This window comes from Cygnus atratus, chromosome 5 (assembly GCF_013377495.2).
Source record: "Cygnus atratus isolate AKBS03 ecotype Queensland, Australia chromosome 5, CAtr_DNAZoo_HiC_assembly, whole genome shotgun sequence".
NCBI classification, from domain to species: Eukaryota; Metazoa; Chordata; class Aves; order Anseriformes; family Anatidae; genus Cygnus; species Cygnus atratus.
In genome coordinates this window covers 61,853,383-61,880,579 of record NC_066366.1, presented here as the reverse complement: position 1 = coordinate 61,880,579, position 27,197 = coordinate 61,853,383, and the positions used below count along the sequence as shown (strand labels likewise).

At 54.6% G+C, this 27,197-nt stretch overlaps 1 protein-coding gene across 4 annotated transcripts in view; it reads left to right on the top strand.

Annotated features, from left to right (window-relative positions):
* Window positions 1–27,197, top strand: part of SAMD4A (sterile alpha motif domain containing 4A) — an 83,303-nt gene that overhangs the window by 52,177 nt on the left and 3,929 nt on the right. Inside the window, exons 4-12 of one of the 4 annotated variants that reach the window (XM_035551530.2) lie at window positions 11,702–11,965; window positions 16,744–16,853; window positions 17,507–17,593; window positions 19,221–19,515; window positions 20,353–20,438; window positions 21,778–21,896; window positions 23,443–23,644; window positions 24,045–24,171; window positions 25,582–25,665. In XM_035551530.2, coding sequence (XP_035407423.1) covers window positions 11,702–11,965; window positions 16,744–16,853; window positions 17,507–17,593; window positions 19,221–19,515; window positions 20,353–20,438; window positions 21,778–21,896; window positions 23,443–23,644; window positions 24,045–24,171; window positions 25,582–25,665 — 1,374 coding nt within the window. Of the gene's footprint in view, window positions 1–11,701; window positions 11,966–16,743; window positions 16,854–17,506; window positions 17,594–19,220; window positions 19,516–20,352; window positions 20,439–21,777; window positions 21,897–23,442; window positions 23,645–24,044; window positions 24,172–25,581; window positions 26,677–27,197 lie in introns of those variants that run through there. The other 3 variants (XM_035551529.2, XM_035551532.2, XM_035551531.2) reach the window with 3 other exon arrangements.

Sequence of the window (27,197 nt, the reverse complement as noted above, 5' to 3'; positions counted from 1 at the left end):
GCGGGCAGAAAGGCAAAACTGCCCCGGGTTCAATGGGACGGGTGAAGCAGAGAGTCCTGGCACTGCGGCCAGCGCAGGCGGCAGTTACCAAACGCCCAGCTTGCAGAACGTCTTCACTTGCAGCACTTTCTTAAAAACACGGTCTAATAAGAGCGGTACGAGCCTTTGGCTCTTTGCTCAAAGATCTGTGACAAAGGGGCATGCGATGGAAGCTGCAGCCCAGCGGCTCCGACCCCTTCTCCCCCCGATGTAATTGGTTCCACCTGGGGGTGATCTGGCTGCACGCCTGGTCTCCTTTGTCGAGGGGAAGCACAGCGCTGCTTAACCCCATGCTTTCCACTCCTCTGCTCCCAACATATGACCTGGGATAACAGCATTACTTCTTCTGGTGATTTAAGGTGAAATTTTACTGGGTTCTCACCCGTGGTGTAGGGCCAGGGCACTTAAACTCCGTGGAGATCCCGCGGCGGCTGCTTGCTCTGAGCAAGCCCAGTGCCAGCCCCTGGACGCTGCTGTCCTGGCAAGGGCTTTCTGTCGTGTTGCTCTTCCTCAGAGGAGGGTCAATCCCAGCTGCTGCTGTACAGGTGGATCTGCAGCTACTGAGCTGTGTGTTGGCATGCCTGCGCGTGACGTTGCTTGCTGGATTTTGCCTAGATTTGCCCCAATTCTGGACTCCCTGGTGAGAGAGCAGATGAACAAGACGGTGCGGCTCTTCCCCAGGTTATCAAGCAGTTAAGGTGGAAGAAGCAGCACCAAAAAAGTCATGGACTTGTCACGGACTGAGTGTGAGTATCCTGGCTCTCCTACGGGGTTGTGCAATAGATCATTGCCTGCCTCTGGGGAAAAACCCCTCATTGCACCCAGTATCCTCACTGAGCCTGCTAACAGGATGGGAGCTGCGTGTTTTAACCCGTAAAACACCCAGATTCCTGCTGGGTTGTTGGGCAGCTGGCAAGTACAGCGCTCCGCCATGCGTAGATTTGCCACCCCAGATGAAGGGGATTGTGTATCATCAGTGTATGTCCAACTTACACCGTGTGGCATGTTTCTTCCCATGGGAAGTTACCAAAACCATGAGGTTACAGCAGTGAAGCAACCAAATGGACTGTTCTTGCCATCGGGGGATCACTTTGTATTCAGGAATTGTCTTTGGTGACTTCCCTGTCCTCTGGTTTCCCACGGGGCCATGCCGTGCGCCGAGATGGAGCGCCCTGCTCCAACCCTGCTGCGTGGGGACACCGTGGAAAGGAAGGACAAGGCTGGGACAGGGCACGTGGCAGTGGCCCAACGCCGAGCCAGCACCTTTCTGACATTAATGGGGTGGTGCCCTAAGCACACCGTCATCTTCATCGCTTACCCCACCGGCGACAGGGTGTCCCAGCACGCGCAGAGGCTGTAAAACCTTTGGCTGGCTCTGATGGTTGCTTCTTTTCTCTCTTTTAGTGGTGGACTGAGTAAAGCTCGTTGGCCTTTGTTGCACTCGAGCCTTTCAGCTGTGGTCTTGCTGTTGCTCATGCCCTCTAGTGTTGCACGTACTGTTGGAGAACACTTCGCCAAGGTCTCTTTGCTTCGATATCCCACTAATTCTGTAGAACAAGAGTGATGGAGCTCTGGAGAACAAGAGCCATGGCCTTTTGGGGTGTCAGCAAGGCCGGGAAGCATCTGCTGCTGCTCTTTTATGGTTGCTGCAGAGCTCTGCTTTCTAGCCAGTATCCCTCCATGCTGCTGAGGCCGTGCTGTTTGCTGTTCCTCACCCTCTGGTTATCAGGGAGGGCGTCCAAAATCCCAACGGAGCACGCTGTGCCCTTTCTCCGTGTGCTGGTCTGCTGACCAGGTTGGTTTTAGCCGATGGGCCACTTCTCAGTGCTCATCCCACCACCAGCCCTGCTCCCTCGCTGCCCAGACGCGGTGTCCAAGCAGGGCCACCCAGCCCTGGCACCGCTGCAGCCTCAGGCGCGGGCTCTGGGGGGGCTGGGGGCAAAACGGCTCCTGCTGGGTGGGATCCAGCAGTGGTTTCGTGCGTTATCCTGTGGTCCTGTCGCCAGTGAATCACGCTTTTGACCCCGGAGCAGCACAGAAAATGCCAGCACGGCTGATTGATGCCCGCTGAGCTGTGGAGTGAAGTCAGACGTCCCCGGTAATTCTTGCAGCCCCCTCGGCTGTTCCGCGTGTCGTTCGGCCCAGAGGTTTTCTTGATGGATGGACCCTCCCAGACAGGGGTGTGTTTTACCAGCCGCTCTGGTGCCTGCTGGACGCTGGGACAGACGACAGGAAGCTGTGGTTACTCACTGCATCGAGCTTGTCTCTCCCCCAAGGGAAGATTTGCTTTTCCCGGTGCCCTGTGAGCTCCCTCGGTCCCAATCTTAAGTCAGCATCACCACCAGGACCCACGGCTGCCGGCCCCATACCCAGGGATGCTCCCCAGCACCTTGACTACTGCCTTGGGCCCTTAAAGCATCCAATGAATAATCCCTCCAGCTGGCTGACCACAAGCAGGCCTTGCTCTTTCCACCCCACCCCTAGTTTCCAGCCCCTGTAGCCAGGGGCTATTTTTGGGGTGCCCAGGCAGGAAGGGTCTGTGCTGGCCAAGGCATGGACATTCCCCCCAAAAAAAACCTTTTTTTGCCCCTCCACAACAGCCTCCAGACACCCCTTTTCCCCAGCCTCCCCTCGTAACATCATGTAAATCAGTTTTGTGATGCTTTCCTGAGCATCCACATGTGGCAGGGAGCCCTGGAGAGAATCACGTCCCCTTCGCTGACCGCTTGAAACCCCGAAACTCTTGGATCCGATAAAAAAAAAGAGAAGGATCAGCCCTCCTCCCCCCTGCCAGCAAATAGCAGCTACAGAGGACTGCAGGAGAGCAGCGGAGCGTGCACACGCGTGCTGGAAGCAGGGAGGGGAAGGCTCTGGTTTGTGTTAATCTGGAGTGAATCCAGTTCCTCCCGACTGCAGCGCTGCGCTGGGACTCGCCGCGTTATCCCGACTCAGTAACACGCTGCTATTTAATTAACTTCTGACTTCTGGTTTGAAGGAGCAGCGTGCAAAATAGTTATTTACTTCATTTGGAAATTCTTTTAATCGTTCCCATAATTACAGCTTCCTGCTCTTTTTTTTTGGATATTTTTCTTAGCAGGGGGAAGGGAGGGAAGGAGGGGGAATATTTGCCGTTCTCCTTGTGGTTATCACATCCTTCAAATTACTAAAAGAGGCTGGGATAATAGGTCTAGTGATTATATATAGGCACCATCTGCTCTGTGGCTGCTTCCTATCAAAGTGCAGTTAGGAGAGTGCAAGAAGGATATTTTCTCTCCAGCTATATTAAGACTCTGTTTCCATCTCGGCTCCAAAGCAAAGCTCTCTGAATGCAAATGGATCAAATGCGCTGTAATCAATGGCTCATTTTTGGCAGCCTCGAAGCTGAGCCTTTTTTTTTTTTCCCTTTTTTTTTTTTTTTTTTCTCAAATTTGCTGTTCCCATTCGTTACGCAATTCTCCCAGAGGCTGGGTGCTTGATGTTTTCTTGTAGCTGTAGTCCGCCCTGGCTGCTGAGCACTACGATCTGTGCTGTAACCCGACTGCGAGGAAATGCCTGAGGAACTGGGGATGTTTCAGTGCCTGAGGAACTGGGGAATGTTTCAGCGCCTGAGGAGTTGGGACTGTTTCGGAGGATGAGCAGGGCGGATCTGGGGCACACACGAGCTCTCCATTTGCAGAGGGGGCAGAAGGCTGAGCTGGGTTGATTTGGGGCAATAATGGGGAAAAGTTAGGGAAAATTAGGGAAAAAGTGTTTGGTGATGTTGGTGCTGGGGCTAGTTGGGGAGCACGGCGAAGCTTGGTATTTGGGGTGGTGAGCGGAGGCGTGCTATGGCGAAGCCACCAGTCCTGTCCCTTTCAGATGAAAAACGTCTGTTTCAGGTGTGATGTACGTCACATAAGGCGTACGTTGTCCTCCTGTGTTTTGTCACTCGTAAAGGCACGCCGTCGCCTGGCACAGAGTCAGCTTTACGGGTTTTTAATGAATTTTGGGGGATTATTGGATCCTTTGGAGGGCGGATCCTTTAGGGCACCAGTCCTGGGGCAATTCTAGAGGGCGATTCATTCACCCCTTCCACTCGGCTGCCTCGGGGTCCCTCTTTTCTTACCCTGCAGGTTGCGTATTGCTTCACAGAGGCACGTTGCTGACTTCTCTCTTCCAGCTTGGTCTCCAGAAATGATTTAGTGGAAGGAAGGGGTTCTCCATCTGCAGGGTAATGTGTCATAGCAGCTCCTGCAGTCAGCGGTCTCAGCAGGCAGGTGCTTCTCAAACCGGGGACCTTACGGCACCCAGCACAGGCCAGCAGCACCCCCACGACCTCCTCGGTGCCACTGAGGGGTGACAGAGCCAGACTGCAGAGCAGATGCCCTTGGGCATCTCTTGGAGTTTGGGGGCAGCAGAAAGGAGAGCTTCGGTGTCACACCAGGGTTTAGCCGGCTTGGTGAGCAAGCAGGGGAGGAATTTCCCCCGGGAGCCCCCAGCAAAAATCGGTGAGTTCTGGGCTAATGAAAGAGGCTCGGATCAGCACAGCAGCGTTGTTATTAACAGGCTGGGATTCCCCAGGGGTAAACGCTGTTTTTCTGCGGTTTGCCTATAAATGTAGGAGAGAAACCGTGTTTCTTGGCCTGGAGATCGGGGCGTTACGTTCACCCTGGCTCAGGGCAGAGCCCGCTGCAGAGTTCCTCCACCCCAGCGCCGCTTCCCCGCTCCGGCCTCGCGCACCCTTGTGCTGCACATTCAATCCCGGACGGATGGGCTGGGGAAAACCCCGTGCAAAAACCTCAACAGCAGCTCCGGGCTGCTGCTCCTCGGCGGGACGAGCCGGGCTCCCCTCCAGAAACGAGAGACGGGACGGGGGAGCCGCAGCGAGCTGTATTTCCACCCGGCAGCTGTGGATGCGTGCACGCCCAGCCCGCGGCACGCAGGGGCGGGTCGCACCGAGCATCCCGGGGCCCCGCTCCTGCTGCGAGGCGAAGGAGTGAATAATGCTCAGCCCAATTCCTGCACGCAGAGCTGTCTCCGGAGCCGGCTGCTGCTCGGCACAGACGTGTCCCCTACCCCAGCCGAGCCTGGATGGGGCCCCGCACACACCGCTCGAAAAGAGCGGCGGCGGCACGAACAAGCGGGTTATTGTTGCGCTGTCCAGTCCTCTTCTTGAACAGGAAACGGCGTTTTTAAAAGTCTTTTTTGTTTGCTTTTTAAAGTTTGCATGACGTGCTTTTTAGCAGTCCAGGCTTCTTCCTCCTTTCTCTGCTCCAGGCAGCACTGTGCTTATATTTTGGTTTTTCTCCTAACGCACAGAGCTTGCGCTTAGCACCATTTCTCCCCCCATGGCTTATGTCAGCCCAGGGTTCAGAGGCAAGGACGCGGCTTACCCGGCACTGCACGAAGCTAAACTCACAGCCACAAAATCCAAAAGGGAAAAAATGCACAAAGGAAGGAGTCCGAGGGTCATCGTGTTGAAAAATGCTCCTTTCAATTCTGCTCGAGATGCACTGGAGGGGTTTTTGGCTGCTGTTTGGGGGATGCTTCCCAACCCAAGTGGCAGCAGGCAGGAGGAAAGCACCCACCCGAAGCTGCCGGCTGCTTCATGAGGATTGCAGGAGCCCGACAGCCTCTGCCCAGCCTCAGTGGATTGAGGACATCCGTGTTTGTACAGTGAATCTTTCAGGGTCAAGCTGCTGCTTCAGATACCCGCAGACCAGAAAAGGAGTTGTACATGATCAGACGCTGCCTGGGGATGCACCGTGACAAGCTTTGCAGCCAAGAGGTGCCATTCTTAGACTAAAACCAGAAACTCATCTCCAAAGGAGCTCAAAGTGCACCCTGCAGCGCTATTTTCTTTCAACAGTGACAGAGGGACAATATTCTGCTTTGCAAACCTGCTGTTTGGGCTGTGCACTGGTAAAAGGGATGCGAGGCTGTTTTAAAGGTCCTCTGGGTGTCAGGGACCCGCTGGGGACTGTGCAGCAGTGAAGGGCATTGCCAGGGCAGCGTGTGGTCTGGAAAAAACCATACCCAGCGGTAGGTGTGAAGCTGCTCTCGGAGGAAACACACCAGCAGCTTGTTGTGTTGCTCCAAAGGCACTTTTGCGGCACTTTTTTTCTTCTTTTTTAAGCCAGATTTTGCTAAGGGTGCACCGGGCAGAGGGAAAGCGAGTGTCTTACTGCTGTCGCACGCTGCTTAGAGGAAGGTCTGACTGCAGAGCCCAATTCCTCTGCTCTAATTACAGGAATGGGTGGCTTTTTCCTTCTGAGGCACCGGCTGAGAAATTGGCCCGAAACCCTGAGAAACCACAACACAAATGTCTGACGCTGTTCCATGTGGTCTTTGGTGAACAAAAACACTCTTGAAATTAGCCCTTGTGTACCAAAATAGGCAACACCACTTCAAAAAGGAAGAGAGAAAAAATAAACCCCAGGCTTGGCTGCCCAAGAGCCGGAGCTGGAGGGCTGCAGCCTGCCCGGGGCTGAATGGAGCCTGGTTTGTAGGGGAAACAATCCCACGCCCTGCAGCCCCAGAGTTTCTCTAAATCCCTCGTGGTGGCTTCCAGCCTGGCCAGCGTTTGGGCTGAAATAAAGGCAGCTTTACCTGGGGAGGCACAGGGATAGAGCAAAGTCTCTCCTGCATCCGCAGCATCCGTGACATCCCTCCTCCTGCCGCGCTCGGGAGCGCTCGCTCGTAACCCTGGCTCCCTCCCTACCCCTTTATTTTTGTCCCCTGGAAATTTGAAGCTTAGCTCGGCTGGAAACCTAAGAGCACCTCGGCAGCACCTCGCGTTTCTCCGTGCTGGCTCCGGGTTATTTATTACGTTTTTTCCCCAGGATGCCACACATCTCAAGCCGATCTCAGAGGACATATATTTAGCAGCGACTGCCGGGTTGTGGCCGGCCGCAGTTCGGGTGCATTTGGGTGGGCCAGGGGAGCTTTCTTTGCAGGGAAACACGGTCTGGCATGGCTTGAGCACCCGTGGACATTCGGAGCTGGCGTCGAGGTGCAAGCAGGTGGTGCCAATCTGCACAAAAATGGGCTGCCACGTGGAGCTGGGGCTGTTCAGGTGTGGGTGGAAGGAGCCAGGCTGGGCAGCGCAGCGATCCCCAGGCAGAGATGCTTCTCGTGGGACATTCGCTATGCACAGTGGTGATGTAGAAGAGGAGGTAAGACTTGTCGTGCCCTCCTTCGGATTTCCTTGACAGCTCTCCCTTGGGTCAACGAAGGCAGAAGGAAACAAATGTGAGCGACACGGGGCTCCAACCAAACACGCCGGCGGGTGAGAAACGGCAGAAAATCGCGGAAGCGCTCCGGTGAGCTGGGTTTTCCGCTCTTTGCGCAGATCTGCTCGCACGTCCTTCGAATTTTCCAGTGCGGATGCGGGCGGGCAGGAAAACCCTCGCAAGCCGGCAGCGGGATGCGCTCGGGGGCTGCAGCGCTCGCGTGTGCCGGCTCAGCCCCGCGGCCGCCCCTCGGCGCGTTTCCTCTCTTTGTTCGTGGCTCGAGTTCCTCTGGCTGCACCATGGAAGCCGGTCGTGCCCTGGAAGAATATATTAGCTTGCTTTTTAAATTAGAGCTTCATATTTTCACGGGGCAGGAGAAAAGGAGGCAGGCACTCTTGTCTCTGCTGCTGCTGAAGCGTGCGTGGGGCATTTATTCGGGTAAGAGGCTGAAGGAGCAAACTGTCCCTGCTCAGCCATCAGCAGCTCTTGGCTTCACCCCGGACCATCCAAAAAGTGCTCCAAAAGCAGGGAAGGAACCGCTCTGAGCTGACACTTTCGAGATCATTAGCTGCATCTGCTATTTAAAGGAATCAAGGGCTAGAGTGCGAGCAGCAGGATTGGTAAAGGTGCCAATAATGGGCAGGGACACCGTGCTCTGCACCGGTCCGGAGCAGCAAGCACGTGTCACGCTCCTGGCTCGTTCAGGAAGTGATTGCCTTAAAGCATTGCCTGCAGGCTCCAGGCTCTCTTACCACCACTAAAAAGTAAGATTATAAAATGTACATCATAGGTGCTAATGGCAACAAGGGCAGCAGGGGCGGTTTCAAAGCGCTGGTGACTTTCTGTGCCTGTAGCATCCTCATCAGAGGAATTGCCCCTACCGCATTGCTGGGAAGCTGCGTGAATTGACTCGGAGCCTAGTAAAGCTGCTTGTGGCTTAGTGAAATACAGCCTGCCGGACTCCAGCTCCGCGTTATCTCAGGAAAAGAAGTGGAACTAATTCTTATAGGTTGCGCCGGCTGATTTCTAATTGTTGCTGACCATCCTGCGGCGTTCATTATTTCTCCACCAGCCGACAACGGCTTCTAATTAGGGGAAGGAAAATGAAGATGGAAGAGCAGCAGTTTGCAAGGGTATTGCTGCTCAGGAAGGAACCCGGGCTGGACTGAAGCCAAAAACACCCTCTTGTTTGGGAGGTTTTGTTGGGGCCGAGGACAGCGCAAGCGCAGCAGGGTGAGAGCTGTCATGCAGCACCGACGGAGCAGCCCTACACATCCTGCGAGCGATCCCATAGCCACCCTACAATCGGCTCCTGTCCTGCGAGCTCGTAGGCAGTGGTGTCCAGCTGCCCATGCCCGTTTCCTGCACCTCTCCTTCACCCAAAGGGCACAGATATTTCCTCACACAGAATTTCTCCCACAAGAATTTGGGGTGGCTTCAGCCCCCTGGGCGTTGCAATGTGGTGTGGCCGTGTGCCCCGGGGCACAGCAGGGACGATGCAGCTGCAGCACTCAGCACCGGTGATGCTTTTCAGTTCATTTAACCAGTTTCATCCCATATTTTTCCCCCATTTTTTTATTATTTTTTTAATGCTAGATATTTCTTTCCCCTGGGAGGACGACGTGACATCTCCAGGGCCCTGTGCCGGTGCTACTTTGGGAGTGCCACCACAAAGCCAGGAGCTGCGGTGTTTGCCCTCCCAGCTGAGCTGTCAGTGCTGAAATATCTCGTCCAAGAAAACCTTAAATATATCTCTTTTCCCGGCAGGAAACGCCACAACTTTAGGAAACTTAGCTCTGCTCTGAAAACAATTCCAGGTCCTCACTGACATCCTTTTCTCCCAAGAGGCTTCTGCAGGACATTTCTGTAGTTGTTGAATGGAAAGGGAACAATTTCTTTAGCATGAGCCGTTCCTGCTGCGCAACATTTGTGGTACGTGCCGGGAGGGGAAAGAAAGCGCTTTCAGAAGCAGGAGCGATGGAGACATTGCAGAAATCTGCAGGGTTTCAGCCTCATCCATCAGCTGCGCGCGGCACCAGCTGCTTTTTACAGGTGCCTAATAAAAGCAAACGAGCTCTGGGGTTTTTTCACTCCCCTCCTTTCGTAACCCGGCTACCTGCTCGTTTTCATTACGCTTTTGGGCAGCGGGGATGGCTTTGATGGTGCTTCCCCCCCCGGGCATTAGCTGGGAATTGAAACCTGGCTTAAGTTCTGCAGCACGTTACACCTGGCTGGTAGTTTTCCACCAAGACTCGTTTGTGTTAGGAAATAACGCGCGGAGCCCGCAGAGGTTTTGATGCGCTCCTAGCAGCGGAACGAGGTGGTTAGGGAGGCGCTTCACGTTGGCGCTTTTGGGGGAAAAACAACAAGAATGATGCGTTTCCCCGAGGTTTTGTACAGATTTAAGGAAATCGGTTTTGAAGGAAAAATTGAACAGGTTTCGCTGCAGTCCCATATGGGCTGAAATGTCATTTTAACGCCCTGTGCCCTCTGATTTCCCTGGGCCAGAAAATCTGCTTTTTCATTTCTTCCGTGTGATGAAGCTTACAGCTGCTAATTTTGAGAAATCAGTGTCGTTCTGCAGATTTGCTGTAATCTCTAGACGTGAACCTCTTGTAACAGAACAGCACAAGATGTTTTCTGGTAGCAATCCTGATGGGAACCACACATCTACGCCTATCACACTGCAAACAGCAGCAGCGCCTCAGGTCCATGCAAAGCAATGCGGGGTGCAGGACCTGTCCCAGCAGGCAGCAAACCCTGGCTTTTTCCCCAAAGCGATCTTTTGGCAGCCTTACAGCAGATTTTCTCACGAAACGTGCAGATATGTGGCGTTTCCCCATGCTCCTTCATTCAGAAAGCTGTGCTCAGGGAGCGCACAGGCGCTCGTGCCGTCCCACCAGCACGGTGGAGCGATGACCGAATGCAGGGATTTTTTGGTCTCAGTTATCTGGAAACAGCCCCCAGGAAGTCCAACTGATTTCATTGAGTGGAACTGCAGTAAAGCATTAAATAAGTGTTTTCTATCCTAAATCTGTACATCAAAATACATTAACTACACTTCTGGTTTAACCAGCATAAGGCAGTTTAATGACTTTGTGAACGATGAGATTTGAATTTTGCTATGCCAACAGACCGAACTTTTCCTGTATTTTTTATCTACAGGAAATAAGTAATTCGTCCATATCCATCTTTTTCTCTAAATAGCTTGCATTACCCCTGTTAAGGAACAGACCAAAGAAAAGGATGTGCAAAATCTTTGCAGAGATAACTGGAAATGAATGATGCAGTATGTAAAGGGAGCAGTGAAAAATGGAGTAATGTGAAGCATAGACCATTCAGTAAAGATTGTATTTAAAAATATACTCAAATGGGAACATTTCTACCAAGAAACGTCAGAAAATCTGAGGTTTTGTTTTGGTGGTGGTTTAAAATGCCTAAGACACACTCGTCTACTTGACTGAGAGGCAAGTAAATACCTATGTGTTGTAAATCCTTTCTCAAGAAATTATTTGAAATGACAGGAGTCAGTGCATTGCTCTTTTCCTAGTCTTGTTAAAATTATTTGTTAAAACCAAGTCGAACTTGGTGGTATTAAAAGTTCAGCCAGGAAATACACACATGCATAAAAATGGGAGGAAAAAGAAATACAAAGCCTTCCAAAGAGGATTCTGGAGGGACTCGGACGCACCTCTTTGTCGTGGCTGTGTTTGTACCATTGCTTTGCATTTTGCTTCTTCGGGAGGGTTGAAAGGCAGCGTGCAGATGAAAGCACACCTGCTGGGCTGAGGCGCGGGGATGCTCTCATTACTGACGATAGCTCGACTGCGTGCAGGAGCTCGATAGGACTCAAAAGAGGCTGAGACATTTATTTGGATAATAAGTACCTCCACGGTTACCTGAGGCTGATGAGTAAATGCTCGTGCTTCAGGGCATAAGCCAAGTGCTAACCCAGAGACGCTTCCCCTGTGTCTGTTTGTGATGGCTTTCCCATTCTGGGAATTTCTATGCCTTTCCCAGAAAGGTTTGGTTCTGGGGCAGGATACGTGTCCGGATGATTTTAGCTGGGCGACTTTAATGAGCTCAGTGTAGCTGCTTGAAAATTCCCATTCCCCCCGAAATAACATCTGCAGCTTTCCTGCAAGACAGACGTCAGCCCCTATTTTTTTTTTTTGCTAGGGAGAAATCCATGCAACGCCCTTCCTTAAGCAACCCCAGCAAGCTCGGGTAACCCCATCCTGTTGCAGGTACGCCCGTCCCCTTCCCATCCCAGGAGGCCAAGAGAGGTCAGGGTAGGATCTGAGTAGCCCTGGGCACCGTGAAACCATCAGCACCGTGCCGAACCACCACGCATTTGATTTTTTTTTTAATTATTATTATTTTTTCAGGGGACTCTGCTGCATCCCGGGCCGCGAGGGGGGAATAACCTGTTTGATTTTATTTTTTTTCAGTTCTCTCAGGCCAGACACACCACAGCCCTTTGAAACGCTCTGTGTCCCTTACCCCACCCATGAATGTGCCAAACCAGCCTCTAGGACATGGATGGATGTCTCATGAGGACTTACGAGCTAGAGGACCCCAGTGCATCCCTTCCGATCATGCCCCCCTGTCTCCACAAAGCAGTGTAGCCTCTTCGGGAAGTGGTGGGAGTGAACATTTAGAAGATCAGCCTTCCGCTCGTAACACATTCCAGGAGGAAGGGAGTGGTATGAAAGGTGAGTGACAAATGAGATGCTCCCCCCCCCCCCTTGCCCCCGCCTGGCCCCAGGACCGAGGCTTGGACGTTTTGGGCCCTTTGGGGCCGTTTTGGGGAACGCGGGCTTTGGTCGTGGTTGGAGCCTCAGGGACAGGGTTGGTCTCGCCACCGTCGTGTAGGGTGATGAGTTAGGTTTTCTTCTAGAGGTGCGTGTTCCCTCCCCGAAAAGCTGAATCTTCTCCATAGCCCGTGGATTTTAGCTGCGAGTGGTGCTCTCTTCCTCTTTTTTTTTTTTCTTTAATTACAGTGAAAAACAGTTAAGTTTAGCAAGGCATGGGCAATTTATCATTGTGGTGTTTGGTGTGACTAGAAACCCACCAAGTATTTGGGGAAGTTTTGGCTCAGGATGCTTGTTTGGACTGAATTTATCCTGCATATTTCAGTTGTTTTTCCCCTCATGCTTGCTTTTCACAGAGACTTTTAGCAATAAAGGTTTGTAATCCTGTTAGTAAATAAGACAGAAATGAAACCCCATCGCTGCAGTCATGGAGGGAGAGCAAACTTGAGGCTGCAGGGGAATAAATAGATATAACCGCACAGAATGGGCGAACGCACAGCCCCTGTGCTCTTCTGAGCAGAGAAAATGGCTGAAAATGGACCCCCAGCTATCAGAGACTCATTTAAACCGCTGCTGTCAGGTGTATGGCATAACACTGCGCCAGCAGAGGCGGTTGCTTTTTATTAATGCCAAGCAACTCTTATCACGTGAAGCCCGGTGATAAGGAAATCTGTTTTTTAAATAGCCACGAGGGCTGATTTTATTCGAAATGCAGACAAATCTGGGTATGTACGGGTCTCTCTAACACGGAGCTGTGTTTGAGCTGGCACTGGCCGTCTTTGTGTGATTTGCATGGAAGAAATGCATGAAAACAACCTCACGGTTTGCCCTGCGAGGCAGATGCTTGGCGCTGAGCCCTCCGCCTGGTTGGGCTTTGCACCAGAACGTTGCCTTGGGGTAGCGGCCGCGGGCTGTGGATGTGACGGGAGAGTTTTCTAACGGGCTCTGCTCGCTAACGAGCTCGTAACCAGGGAGAGCATCGTCAGGAGCCGATGGCACGGAGGGGTCTGCTTCACGTGTCCTTTCTCCAGGTTTCTGCTGGGGGAGCTGGGGAAGAGACCGCGCTGCGCTTGGCTCCGGGTGACGCAAAGCCACAGTGCTGGGACCTGGGAGGGCAGTAATTTTCCAAAGAAACGTAACAAATCCCCCCCATCCTAACCCAGATGGGGCCAAATCCGCCCCATTTCCTTGGGAGAACCAAATGGGACACCCAAAGGCACTGTTGCCCAAGGAGCCCTCCTGCCCCAGCCCGGTCTCTTGTCCCCTCCTCGCCACTGCTTGCGAACCTCGCTGCTCGATTCCCCCTGCCGCTGAGCCAGCCGCTCCACTTTTGTCCTGCTCCCTGGGGACATGCGAAACAGATGTCCACAGCCTCTGGTTTCGTGCCTGAAGACTGTTGTGTCGTCTCCCCTCGGCTGCGTTTCCTTCAGACTGAACCAATCCAGTTTCTCCCCAGATGGTATTTTCTAAACTCGGGGCTGTTCTTGCTTTTCTCCTCCGTTTTGTTTTTTGCCCCCAGAAAGGCTGTATCCTTTTGAAGGTGTGCTTCCCAAAACTGGACGCGGTATCAGGGCTGAGCAGGGAAGACGGGGTTGCCATACAGACAGGGCTCCTGTTGCTGTGCGGCTCATCGTTCTCAAATAACACAACACCGCTGGCCGCGTGTGACCCCCTGTATCCCCAGACCTTCCCCGCACAAAGTACTGCCCGTTCCCTGCCCTCAGCTTGTGCCGTTTATTGTTCCTGCATCAATGCACAGCTTCGTGCATTTTTATTGGATTGCGTCTTATTTCATCCAGACCGCTTTCTGGGTTTGCCAAGTTCGTTCTGAATTGCAGCCACGTCTCCCCAAGCGCCTGCAGGCTCTCGCGGCGTGGTGTCATCTCATCTGCACCTTCCCCGAGCTTGCTCCCTCCGGGGTGTCCGGGGACACAGCGGGTGAAAGCAGACCCACCAGGGACCCCCGTGCGACACGGCGTAGCACATCCCTCCCATTTGTGGTCCGATTCCCGTAACGTCACGTACTTCCCTGCTCTCTCTCTGTCTCCACACCGAAGGAGACATTCCCTTCGGCTTTTTCCCGGTGGTTTCTCCACTTGCTGCAGCGAGGTGAGACCACGGGACCTCCAGGTCCCCCTCCGGTGCCTGATGAGCCTCTGGGATGAGGACCCACGGTGCCTGTCGGTCCATCCAGCCGTTCCTTCCCGGGCACAGCTTGGGGCACACCAGGGGGAGAGTTTGGGTAGAGCTGGGGGGTTGTGCTGCACACAGCAGGCTCAAAATGGGCTGGGATGTGGGATGCTGTAAGGGCACTTAGGAAGGCATCCATGTATATGTTGGCCGCAGGATGAATCGTTCCCCTTCAAAATTTCTTCTGAATTTCCATTCCAGCACCCAAATATGTGTGTGCTGCCCAAGCTCTGGCATTTAACGCATTTGGAGGACAGTGCCCACGAGCAGTGTGGAAATCCTCATCTTGCTGCTCACCTCAGGCCCAGCATTTCTGGCACTCATGCCATGACTTAGCAATTAGGTCCCGATAATTGGTGATTAAAGAGGAGCTCCGTTGGCGGACGGCTAGCTCATGGCTCCGTGGGGATCGTTGGGAAGCTGGACTTTCCACGGACCATGAAATCACCTTGAACAGCCTCACTCCTCCTGATTGCCTCTTCTCTGTGGAAGGGGAATTTTCTGCTGGGTTTATGTGTGTGTGAAGTTGCTTCTCTCTTCTGAAAGTGGCCAGTTGGGCTTTCCATTGACATGGACATATGCCAAATGTCCGCAGGGGACAGACGAACAGGCAGGCTTTTAATGTCATCACTATAACAGCACATTTCCATAAAATGAAGTTGAGATTCAAACCTGCAAGTCCCTGCTCTCCCCACCTGCACCGGGAAGGGGGCTTCCTCTTTATACCTTTAATGTTTTTAAGCAGAAATTGGTTTGAAGCTTTAGATGGTTGGTTTTGGGATGGTCACACGTTGGGACTTTTGGAAAATGGCATTCCTGAGCTTGTCTGTGCTCGGCAACTGCTATGCCCCGTGTTTGGTATGGGGTTGGTCTCCTTCAAACACAGTATTTGAGGAATCTGATTGAAACACGAATACTGACCTGTGTCAGGGGACAGAAGGCAGTGGTTTGGGTCCATGGCCTCATGCTTCCCATGTGGAGGTCCTGAGCGACCTAGAAAACTTTGAGGTTGGCCGTGTTACTGAAGGTTGTCCTTGTACTGGCCTTGGGGTTGTGAGCAGGGCTCTGGCACCCACAGCAGTCGAAGCATGTATTTTGCAGACAGAAGTGCCTCCCAAAAACCAGCAAGCCCTGGCACAGCTACACTGTCAGACCCACCGGTCCCACCAAATGGAAGCTCACCTGGCACTCAGCTGACATGAGCTGAGCAGGGTCTCTGTAGGGGGAGCGTGTAGGGTCTCGGTCCCACCGCACAACCCAGCCCTTTTTTGGGGTGACCCTCCTTTGGCAAGTGACCATGGGGCTCCGTGGTTGGGGAGGCTCAGGGAGAGTGGGTTCCTCCTCCCAGCTTGGAGGGCACATTCAGCAGGCAGACCCCAGAGAGCCAGCATTGCCTCCAGCCCTTGCTGGTGGAGATTGTGCTCATAGATGTCTTGTTGATGAGGCAGGGGACAAGGACTAACAGACAAGGGGATTGCCGGGGATGCCAGCAGAGTGCATGGGGTAGGCTATGATAGGGCTGTTGTCAGGTTCAGGTGCTAAATGAAGCAGGTCCCAATTTGCCAGAACATTTGAAGCCTTTAGGATGCAGAGCAAAAGCATCATCACGCGTTGGGTGCATCCCTTGGGGGTGTTCCCATGGGTCCCCCAGGCCTGCGAGACCCAGCGTAGCTGCCAGCTGGCTGGAGCTACTGAAACGGGTTGTGCTGTCTTTGACAGCGCATCATTTCTCCATGCTCAAAAGTACAATGAAAACCTCTTTATTTCTCTTTAAGCGACTGTTTAAATTTTCAGCACATACCAGCTTCCCTCATGCCATAAATCAGTGCCCGCCGTCTGCAGCACAGCCGTTTGCTCATCCCAGGCTCAGCCCCGCCGGTCGCTTCTGCGGCTCCCGTGTTCCTGACATGAGCTCGTGCTGTCTGCAGGAGGGTGTTGGCATCGAGGTGGCCAACCCAGCTCTTGGACACGTTTTTAAGTCATTTTATGACAACCCTCTTGATAAAGGGGGCTCAGTGTATAGCAGTAGGTCCACCAAGCTTGGTGGATGCTTGACTGGAGCAAATTTTAGTGGTTTTATCTTGGTTTAAGCAATAGTGCTTGGATCGCAGAGGTTTCAAGAGCCAGGGGGCTAAAACCCAGCCTCTGAGGACATGTCCTCAACCAGGTGGTGGTCCTCCCAGCCATCAGTATCCACAGCTGTTCATCCTCCGAAGGGTCCCGCGAGGTTCAGTAAGGCACCTGAAGGCTGAATGTGGCACCTGTGGTACTACAAGGTTTAGTGGGTGATATTGGTGGTAGGGGATGGTTGGACCAGGTGATCTTGGAGGTGTTTTCCAACCTTAATGATTCTATGACTATGAAGCATCAGCAGGATAGCAGGTGCCACGGGGAACCCAGCCCCTGATAGACTCCTCCCATCGTTATCGCGCGTCATTGAGCAGCGTCATCAACTAAACGGGAGCTCTCCTCTTCTCGTTGTGCTGCAGATGTTCCAGCCTGGCTGAAGAGTCTCCGGCTGCACAAGTACGCGGCGCTCTTCTCGCAGATGACGTACGAGGAGATGATGGCCCTCACCGAATGCCAGCTGGAGGCACAAGTATGTCTGCTGTCAGTCCTAAAGCCATCAGCCGCGGGCACCTTCCATCGCTCCCGGGACTGCAACGCTCACCTTGGGCGCCTCTTCTTATGTCCTTGACTGGAAGGTGTTCTGCCCACGGGTGGCTGGGAAGCAAACAGAAAAAGGAAAATTGAGCCTTGGGAGGGTGAAAAAATGATGTTGCATCTGGAAAAGGTCACATCCTGGACTTCTGACTGCAGTCCCGGGGTGAAATTACCATCCTCCTCCACGTCACGGGAGCTGCACTTGGGGTTTTGTCTGGTTGGGATTAAGTCTGAGCATTTCAGGGGCACGGTCTTCAGTACCTAGATCTACTTGAAGTCAGCGGGACTTTGGTGGCTGATTTCCTTGTTAACCTTTGAAAATGTCCCCTTTCTCACGTTTACCCCTGTGTTATCCTTGGGATAAAGAGGTCTGCTCAATGCCTTTGCTTTCACTATTTGAGATATACCAGGGAAGGGGCTAGCTGGAAATCTGCATCTCTGGCAAATTCTAAGTGATTTTCTATGCTCCCTGCAAATCGGGAACTCAATTAATTTGTAGCAGCCCTTTCCACTTAGGGGAGAAGGGCTTTGGGTTGATGCAGCTGTCCTGTGGAAGTGTTAATGCCAGGCTCTGTGCTGTTTTTGCAGAATGTTACCAAAGGCGCAAGACACAAAATAGTCATCAGTATCCAAAAGCTAAAAGAAAGACAAAACCTGCTCAAGTCTTTAGAAAGGGTAAGTAATCACAACAACTTTTATATTTCCTACTTTCCAACTGCAACAATAGCCAAGGGTTAGCTCTGGGTGCAGCACTCCATGGTCACGCATGTTGCTGGGAACTTTGTGCAGAAACCTGTGGTTGCCTTGGCCATATCTGAATGCTATCTCACACCACTTCCATACCAGATGCAGATGTTTCTGGGGACTGCATTTTGTAGAGTGGGCTCTAATCTGTCTCCTGCACTCATGGAGCTCTGATGGACATTACCTGCAGCTCTGCCACAAGCCCAGGTACCGCCTGGCCAGCTGCAACTGCCAGCCTGCCCTGCCTTTTCCTCTGTATTTTGGGAGGAAAGGAGCAGTCATGCCTCCAGGTGCTCAGAAACACCCAAACTCCAGGTGATGAAGGGCACCATCCAACATGCATCACGGTGTCTGAACAGCACTTTGAATTTCCAAGGAGAACAAAGTGAAATTTCTTTGTCCGCTCAGCTTTTGTCAAGCTTAACCTCTGCCGAGCTGGCTGCAGAGGAGCACCAGCACAGCAGACCTGCTGGGAGCAGCTCGCTTGGCCTCTCGCTATTTATTATTGCGATATTATATTATATTTAATTGCACCATCCTCAAACAGCAACTCGCACAGCCTCCCACTAGGGGCTTTTAAATACTTCTGTGGTGTGTTGCTATTTATTGGTGTTTTCGTTAGCTCACTGCTTCACTATTTATTTATAATATGGGACTGTGCTCAGTATCGCAGGAGCTAGTAAAGCCATATTTACCCCCATATATTACTAATAACTGTTAAATCCAAGAGAGAGACAGCCCACTGGATTGAGCTCGCCTCGGTGATGTGTTTTCCAGGCAATTGCACAGCCTCTTCTCCTAATTCTCCGCCTCGGTTTTGAAATATGGTATTGATTGCCCGTCTCGGTGCGGGAGCGCCAGCCCGGTCCAGCTGGCCCGGCCAGCCACGCACACAGCAAGAGAGGGGAGAGAAGTGCCAGAGGCTGCTTTTGGGCTGCTTGCAGTTCACGGGGGGAATTTGGGCTGGGGGCTTTCCCTGTACCATGCTGGGCTAGGGCTCAGCGCCACCAGTGAGCTCCCGCTGTATTTGGGAGGATACGTCTCGGTTTTTCCAGGCTTCCTATCCAATTTTTTTTTCTTTCTTCTTTTTTTTTTTTTTAGAGGCTAAACAAGAGCATGTGTGTGACTTGATTTTTTTGGGCAGTGTCTTACTGCTAAAGATCGCTGCTTTCTTGGAAAGAGCTGCTCCACCCCTCTCCGCTGGTTAGCATAGCAGGAATTTTCCCCAGAAAATAGTGCCCAACAGACTGACGCTGTGTCTTTGGGAGAAGGGGATCCCAGCATCTCCAAGCTGAACGTTTTTCCTACAGGGACTTCAGCTCACCTGTGGCATTTTGGTCTCCATTTCTGTGTCCAACCACATCCCACCCAGCTCCCCTTGACCTTCTCCCACCCAGGGAGAAAAACCGTGCCCCCAGTTTGGCCCAATGTAGACGGGGACATCCACCATAACAGTCGGCTTCACGGGAGGTTTTCCTGGGATTAATGGTGCCGGTCTGGTTCTCAACCGATGCCCTGTTGTCACTGCAAATCCTCTTCTCCTGTCTTGAATCCGCAGGACATCCTGGAAGGCGGCAACCTGCGTGTCCCGCTGCAGGAACTACACCAAATGATCCTCACCCCCATCAAAGCCTACTGTTCCCAAACCTCGAGCCCAGAGGAGCACGGCCGGGACGCGGACTCGCATCACCCCCCGTCCCTGCTGGGCTCGGACAGCCAAGGCTCCGACTGCAAGGACTCTGCCACGGGGGGCATGCAGCAGCACCACTTGCCGGGGTGCGAGGGCGAGTCGGGGGGGGCCCCTTTGCCCGAAGGCGACCTGCCCGGCCAGTTCACGAGAGTGATGGGGAAAGGTGAGTGGATGTGGGGTTTTGTGGGTGTCCCGAGTGCAGGGAAGCTGGGTCCGAGCTCCTTTTTAAGCCCCAGTTTGGATTCAGGACACCAAAACGTGCAGGTGCCGTTCCACGCAGGGTGTAGGGTGCAGGGCATCGCGTCGAGCTTAACGCGCTGAGCAGCAATGTGAGGTAGGGAGCGGCATCGTGTGCCATATACAGGGCTGTTGCAGCAGGTTTGTGCGGGCTCAGACGTGCCCTACCTTCCCTCAGTGCCATCTGAGGTGTCGGTGCTGACTGCACAGAGGTGAAGGGGACGGGGACCATCCACAGGCTTGCACGGGAGACCAGGAACAGAAAGAAATTGTAGGGATTCCACAAAGGAAACATCAGCCCAGTCCCTGCTTCAGGCCGTTTTTGTAAAAAATACATGTTTTCTGTATAGGAATCTGGTGTAAAATTTCCCAGAGGATTCCTCTGCACTTGCTTTTACAGCATGCACTCAGAAAGAGGTTGAAATCCTGCTGTCACCCCTGGGAGCCCATTTGCAGCGGGGCAGCTTTTGGGAGCAGGAGATCTTCTTGCTGATGCTGCCTTTCGCATGTCGTAATGGGGAGAGGGGAAGGGAGGCAGGTCCTGCGCTCCTGGCTTGCCCAGGTCTAATTTTGGTGACTTAGAAGGTGCCCGTCTGGACGCTCACCAGCATAAGTGAGAACAAAATCTGACCCTAAAGGTAGGACGGCACGGCAGGAATTGGGGACAGGCATTTTTTCTCATTGATGAAGGCAAATAGAGCATCTGAAGCCCTGCTCCCAGCTCAGTAGCCCCGTTACCATTTATCTCCTCTCTTTTTTGCAGTATGCACACAGCTTTTAGTTTCCCGACCCGATGAAGAGAACATAAGCTCCTATTTACAGCTTATAGACAAGTGTCTAATTCATGAGGTGAGTGGCGGCGGATCTTACCAAAATGTTCTTCTCACCGCTCAGAAACCGTTCCCGAAGTACCTGTTGATAGAAACGCTCTGGTTTCTAACACAAATATTTTTGGGGGGTATTAATAGCGATTCCGGAGCGGGCGGTGAAGCCCGTATGGTGCACGGGCACGCCGCTCCCCCCACGCTGGTGTGATCGCACGGCCCTGGAGCTGGGAAATTCCTCGTGCTCCTGCCGGCCCGAGCGGCTGCTGGGTGAAGGGGTGAAGAACAGACCCCAGCACGAGGGTGCAGGCGGTAGGGACCCAGCACGCGGACCCTGGCTTTGCAGCTGGAGCTGGGTGCATGAGGTGATTTTTGGTGCATCCTGCCAGCAGGATGTCTGGCCCCTTGAAACACAGGGTGGTGGCACCCGGTGTTTGGTTTTGGTCCCCGGGGACCCCTGGCAAGGAGGTGCAGCTGCCAGGCAGGGAGTCTCTGGGTACCTTGCATGAAATGCAGAGTGGAAGAGCAGGGGTCAGCCCCATGGGGATGGTTTTCCTGGTGCTTTGCACAGGCACAGGCAAGGACAAGGAGCTGGAGGGGCGAGCGCATCGTGCTCTAACTCATTCTCTTTTTGGAGAGCATCGGAGCCTGGAAATGGTGCCGAGACTTTTTGGACAGCCGTGCGGGGCTGTGGAAGGGGAGCGGAGGAGGAAGCAGACGCCTGGGGATGCAGAGTGAAGCCTGGGAGACGCGGGGCTCAGCAGGGGCTGGTTTCCAGCGACACCCGGCTCAGGCACAGCCACCCCATGGGCTCGGAGCAATCAAGCCAGCCGCTAATTAGCCTGCAGGCTGTCCTCCGGAGACCTCCGCTCCTCTGCGCTGGCGGCGCAGAGGTGTCTAAAGTTAGCGGCGGCGGGCACGTGGGTGCCCCCGTAACCCACACCACCAGCCTGGAGCGGCGGCCGTTTTGGGACAGATCCATCCCCTCCCCTGCCTGGGTGACCTTTGCTGGGAGCCCCAAGGGTGGGGGGCTCACCCCAGGTGACCCCCCTGTGGGTGTCAGGGCCAGGAGCAGAGTCTGGCCCCAAGAAAGAGACAGGACCAGGGTCCAATGCAGGGGGCAGTATGGGGAGGGGACACAGTGGGGGCTTTGGGGATGCCCTGCTCTGCCTGGGTGGGTGGCAGCGTTGACCTGAGATGGGTAAATCCCTGAGGGAGGCCAGGGTTTGCTTCTGGACCTGCTGGTGGGGCTCGGATCACACCACTGCCTGCTGCTTTTCACACACGTACATACACGTCCCTCCCCATTCCGTTCAGAAAAACATTCATGTGTTTCCCCGTTTTCTCTTTTTTTTTTCGGGCAGGCGTTTACAGAGATCCAGAAGAAACGGCTGTTGTCATGGAAACAGCAGGTGCAAAAACTCTTTAGGTCTTTCCCTCGGAAATCCCTCCTGGAGCTGTCGGGCTATCGGCAGCAGCGGAGGTACGCGGGCGTTTGGGGCGGCTGCGGGGGGACGGAGCCTGGCCCCGTGCCCGGCTTCAAATCCCCGTTTTGGACTGGGATGCTCCAAGGGCAGCTGCTGCTTTGTGCTACCCCTGCACGGAGCATCGGCCTTGCCCCTGCCCCAGGCACCGTGCGGATGAAACCCGGCCAGAAGCAGGAGGGAAGCACGACTGCACCCATTTCACAGACGTGCAGCTCAGCCGGCGAGGGGCTGAGCGAGGGGAGGGCAGCCCCGCGCTGGACAGCCAGTGCTTGCCCTGCCTGCTTCCCTCCCTGTCCTTCCACCCTTTACTCGTTAGGTCAGTGCCAGAGTTTCACCAAAAAGCCCTGAAATGGCAAAAAGATGGGAAGCCCACACGAGGCGCGGAGGTGCAGGGGCTGCGGTTAGATGGCATGGTGCTACGAACACCCCCTGCACTCACATCCGCGCTGAGTTTCGGGTGATCCTAGAAAGCGGCTGGGTTATTTCAAGAAGGGATATTTTTAGATCGGTTTTAACAATAATGTCAGCCTTTTGTTGCATTCTGCTGAGTATATTTAATTGTAAGCTTGTGCAAGTTCTTTCTTCTCAAAAAAACCCAAAACAGTCTGGGGATAACCAAGTGCGTTGGGACATCCAGGGACGCAACAACGACGAATGCAGAACTGGAGTTTTCCCCAGCAGAATGAAATGAAGCATTTCGGAATGGGAAAACCAAATAATTTCAGTGTTCACGGGAGGCACAGAAGCAGAATAGACAAGAAGGAAGGTTTTCACAGACCTGTTTGGTCCAGGTCCTGGCATGAGTTGGAGATGCCAGCTCGAAATAGTCGCCGTCCCTTTGGCAGAGCCACCAGGGAGATGCTCTTGAGCTGCTCTTGAGTTCCCTTGCTGCCTCTGGGTGGTGGCGGTTTGCACGTTGCGTTTCTTCTGAGCCTCCTGCTCCCGGGACGCCACGGGTGAGCAGGACCACGCAGCCAATTCTGCTTTTCTCACGGAGCTCGTGGACTGAATGGCAAGAGCGTTTTTTTGGCCGAGGTTTAAAGAAACTCAGCCGTGCTTCCGCCTAGCAGATTGATCCAGTTTTGGGATCCCAGCCCGCTCGTGTCTTCTGAGCATGGTCGGAAACCCGCTGCGTGGCTTTCCGAGGATTATCCGGTCGTTTTTGTCTCGTTCCTCTCTTTGCTTTTAAATGCACAAAACCACCGTGGGGAGGGATGCTGGCACAGCCGACCCTGCGGGGCTCAGGCGGTTTCATGTCCTGAGCCCGGGGTCTGCCCAAATGGAAGGAGGAAGTTGAAACACAAGCAACGAGGCACCACTTGTTTGGGCAATCAAAAGCGTTATTTCAGCTTGCGTATGAGAACAGGCCCACTTTGCACGAGTAAAATAACCCTAAAAAAATAACTGTTAACCTGGGAAGTGCGGGAGGGTGACTCCCACAAGAGGAAGGATGCTGCGGGACCGCTCTGCGGGCTGGGGTCCGCAGCGGGACCTCCTTACACCCACCACGACCTCTCAGCCCTTTGCTTTGTGTCTCCGCAGCCGAGGCTTTGGCCAGTCCAACTCCTTGCCGACAGCCGGATCCGCAGGGGCAGGGCTGGGCAGGCGAAACCCCCGCCAGTTCCAGATCCCCTCCCGCAACCTCCCCACCGCCCGCCTGGGGCTGCTGGGTCCCAGCGGGCTGCTGGGCACCCCCCAGCGCAGCCCCGCCGCCAGCCCCGCCATCCTCAAGCAAGGCAGACAGGTTGGTCACAGCTTGATATGGTTTCTTTGCTTTTCCTCCTCAAGTTTGTCCGGATCCCCCGTTTTTAAGCCCAAGGAGTGCGTGCAGGGTGCAGGGTTACCTGCGGGCGCTCCCCTCCCTGCAGAGGGGCAGGGAAAAGGGAGGTGGGGTGCGGATGGAGGGGAGCACACGGCCACTTGGAGGGGGAAAATGAGCCCAAGGGGGTACTGTCGTATTTGTATAGGGGTATGTGAAACTCCCAGGGCTGTATTAATAAAAATACAGGGCAGGAGGGCGAAGGGGCTCAGACCGATGGGGATGGCAGTGTCGCTGTCCCCACGCACAGTGTCATACACCTCACACCTTTTTACATCTCATGCTGTTTCACATCTCACGCCGTTCCTTTGTTTGCACCCCGCAGAACCTCTGGTTTGCCAACCCTGGGGGCAGCAACAGCATGCCCAGCCGGAGCCACAGCTCGGTGCAAAGGACGCGCTCGCTGCCGGTGCACACCTCCCCGCAGACCATGCTGATGTTCCAGCAGCCAGGTAGGAAGCAAACGTTCGCCTTTTTGCTTAGCCACACCTTGAAGGGACGAGTGTCCGTGGCGTGGAAGCAGCTACCGGGGTGCCCTTGGTCAGAGCACAGGGCGGATCGAAGCAGGGACAGGGCCTGACCCTATAAAGAGCAGCTTGGCTGTGCCAGTGCCTCGCCTTGCTGCCTTCTTCGGGGATTTGTGTCACGGGGGGACGCTGTGGCTCTGCGACCACTTTCGGGTTGCACATGGAGCGGGGCACCCAGTGAGGAGAAGTGACCTGATGCAGTTGAGGGCAATTCTTTTTGTAATGAAGCTGAATATTGCCTGCAGAGCTCCCTTCCCAAACACCCTGAAAACGTTCCTGTATATAGGAGCATCCTCTGATTCGGGGTGGGTCTTGCAGAGTGACCGTCCTTCCCATGGGGATGCGCATCCCCTTTTCTCTGTGCATCCCTCCATCAATCCTTTGAGCGTGGCTTTTCTTACCGATGCACTTTCCGTAGCAGTTCGTCCGCGGTGTTTGAAGCGCACCGTTTTGGCAGTAGAAGCCCTGCATGGCAAAAGCAGCGCCTGTTCTCGGGCACTGGTCAAACCCCAGGACAAGGGCGCGTTTCTGCAGGCACTGGGGGTGGATCAATGGGTTTCTCTTCGCGTGTTGAATGAGGGCATAGAAGGATTAGGGAGCAGCGTTGCCAAAGATGCAGACCAAGCCACGAGGAAAAGAAGCAATAACGTGACGCTGGGCTCCCAAGCACCTTTTCATGGCATGCCACCAAGCAGCTAGAAACCTGTGACAGAGCTTTCCTGCTCCTGGGCAAGCTTTTGCAGGCAGAGGAGAGGCAGAGGGAGCCAAATGGCCCTGCTCGGGCTGCAGGCACAGCCCCAGGACGGAGCCAAACCCCTGCTGGGCTCTGGGCACCACAGGGGTTCCTTGCTGGGGTCCTGCAAGCCCCGGGGCTGGGTGGGGTTGGGGACCAAGTGCGGCCTCACACGTGTGTGCTATTTAAAGCTTGCACCGGAGCGCGTTTGACCCACGGGCTGAAATACTGCCCGGGCTGGGGCCGCGTATCGGTTACCAGCGGGGTATTTAGGGAAGGAGCGGCGCCTTTTGCCGAGGGGCTCAGCAGCAGCCCCCCCCAGCCCTCGTGTCCATCCGTCTGCTGTTGCAGTACCAAATTAGACCTCGTTGCTAGCAAATATGGGGGGAAAGTGACGATTTTGGCAAACTCCTCTTGCCTGAGGTTATTGCATCGGAAAGCGAAGCGCCAAATCCAGTGACCTTGGGATGCGGGTGGGTCTTGGCTGGGGTTGGAGAAACCCAACCCAAGGGCATTTCCCACCCCATAAGTGCCCGCGGGGGCACGGGGCAGGGTCCCCAGCGCGTCCCCTGACCGGGGTCTCCTGTCCCTGTCTCTTGCAGAGTTCCAGGTGCCGGTGACTGAACCTGACATCAACAACAGGCTGGAGTCCCTGTGCCTGAGCATGACGGAGCACGCGCTCAGCGGTGAGCACTCCCTCCTCCTGGGGCTCTTCCAGCACGTCCAGGCGGCCTCGGCCGAGCCCCCCGGGAGCTGCCCCGCGCCCCCCAAGGGCTGGGACAGGCTGTGGCTCTGAGGGACGGGCCGGGATGGACGCTGCTCCCGGGGAGGGGGTCTCGGCAAGCTGCGTCGGTGCAGAGGGGTAAAACCGAATGCAGGGATCGCGGCCAGCACTAGCACAGCCTGTGCTTCTTAGCCACTAGTTAGCTTGCTAACCGTAATTAGTGGTAGCTCACTAGTCCGCTGTTAGTTAGCGATAAAGCCACCTGGTTCACAGGCTTTGGAGCATTTTTACCCCTCTGCCAGCCCTGGCCCCACTTTGCTGGGGGATCCGGGAGCCCCGAGGCACGGGGCTGGAGCCGTCCTGTTGCGGTCGCAGCGCTAGCGATGCTGGCAGCCCGGGACACCCATGGGGACGAGGTGTGGGGTGGGAGGAGGGCCAGGCTGCAGCACGGGCAGGGAAGGTGGGAGAGGAGAGCCCCAGGAGGCACCGCACGCGCCCCCGACCGATGCACCGGACCTGCCAGCGCGGATGGCGCGGGAGCCCCCAGCCCAGCCCGCAAAGATGGGACGAGCTCAGCAGCCCGCGGCGCCCAGACCCTCCCGAATAACCAGCTTGTGCCTCGCGCCCTGAAAGTTGCGGACGGACGGACGGTTGAGGACGGGAGCCCGCGGGGAGGACGGGTGCCCCCGGCGCGGCTCCCTGCAGCGATGGCACGGCCCGTCCCGGGGAGAGAGAGAGACGTGGGAGCGAGGACTGTACGAGGCAGCAGGGTGCTGGCAGCACCCCTGGCCGTGAAAACAAGGACACTGCTGTTACCCGAAGCGTTCCTCCGGCGTGTGCCCAGGCGAGGCTTAACTGTGTTGTTCCTCCGCAGGGTACTGCTCCTCCAAGTTATTTTTTTCCAGGTCGCATACCCCAAGCCTCTCCAAAGCGGTCGTGCTATAAATAGCTCTGCAAAAAAAAAATAATAATAATAAACCTTTGGGGGAAAAAAAAAAAAAAGAGAGTAACAAACCTGTTTGTTTTCAAGTCTTAAATTCCACCCGGCCGAGCTGAAGGAGAGGCGGCAGCGGTGTAACAGGCAGCGCTCTGTTCGGGTGCCACGGCGGGCAGCCCCGCAACAAAACCCGCTGTGTCCTGCCTCCACGTGCCCCCCTCGAGCATAACGCAGCCCGTTCTGCATTGTGCAGGGTGGCGGAGGAGCGGGCAGCACCGCTGTGCGCCCCGGGGGTTTGGGATGGGGTCCTGGGGGGCCGCCGAGGAGCTCTTGGGCTCTGCCCTGGCTCCCACAGGGAAGCATCTCGTGTTGTGGGGAGCCGGCCCGGAGGGCTGGAAATGGGGTCGGGGTGTGCTTTCTGCCCCAGTAAAAGCTCCCGGTGTGCTGGGGAGGAGGGGAGGGAGATGCTCGAGGCAGGTTCGTTTGTGCAGTTTTGGGATGGGTCGCGCATCCCGCACTGCCGGGCTCTGGGCTGTGGCTGGATGCGTCCCTGCTGG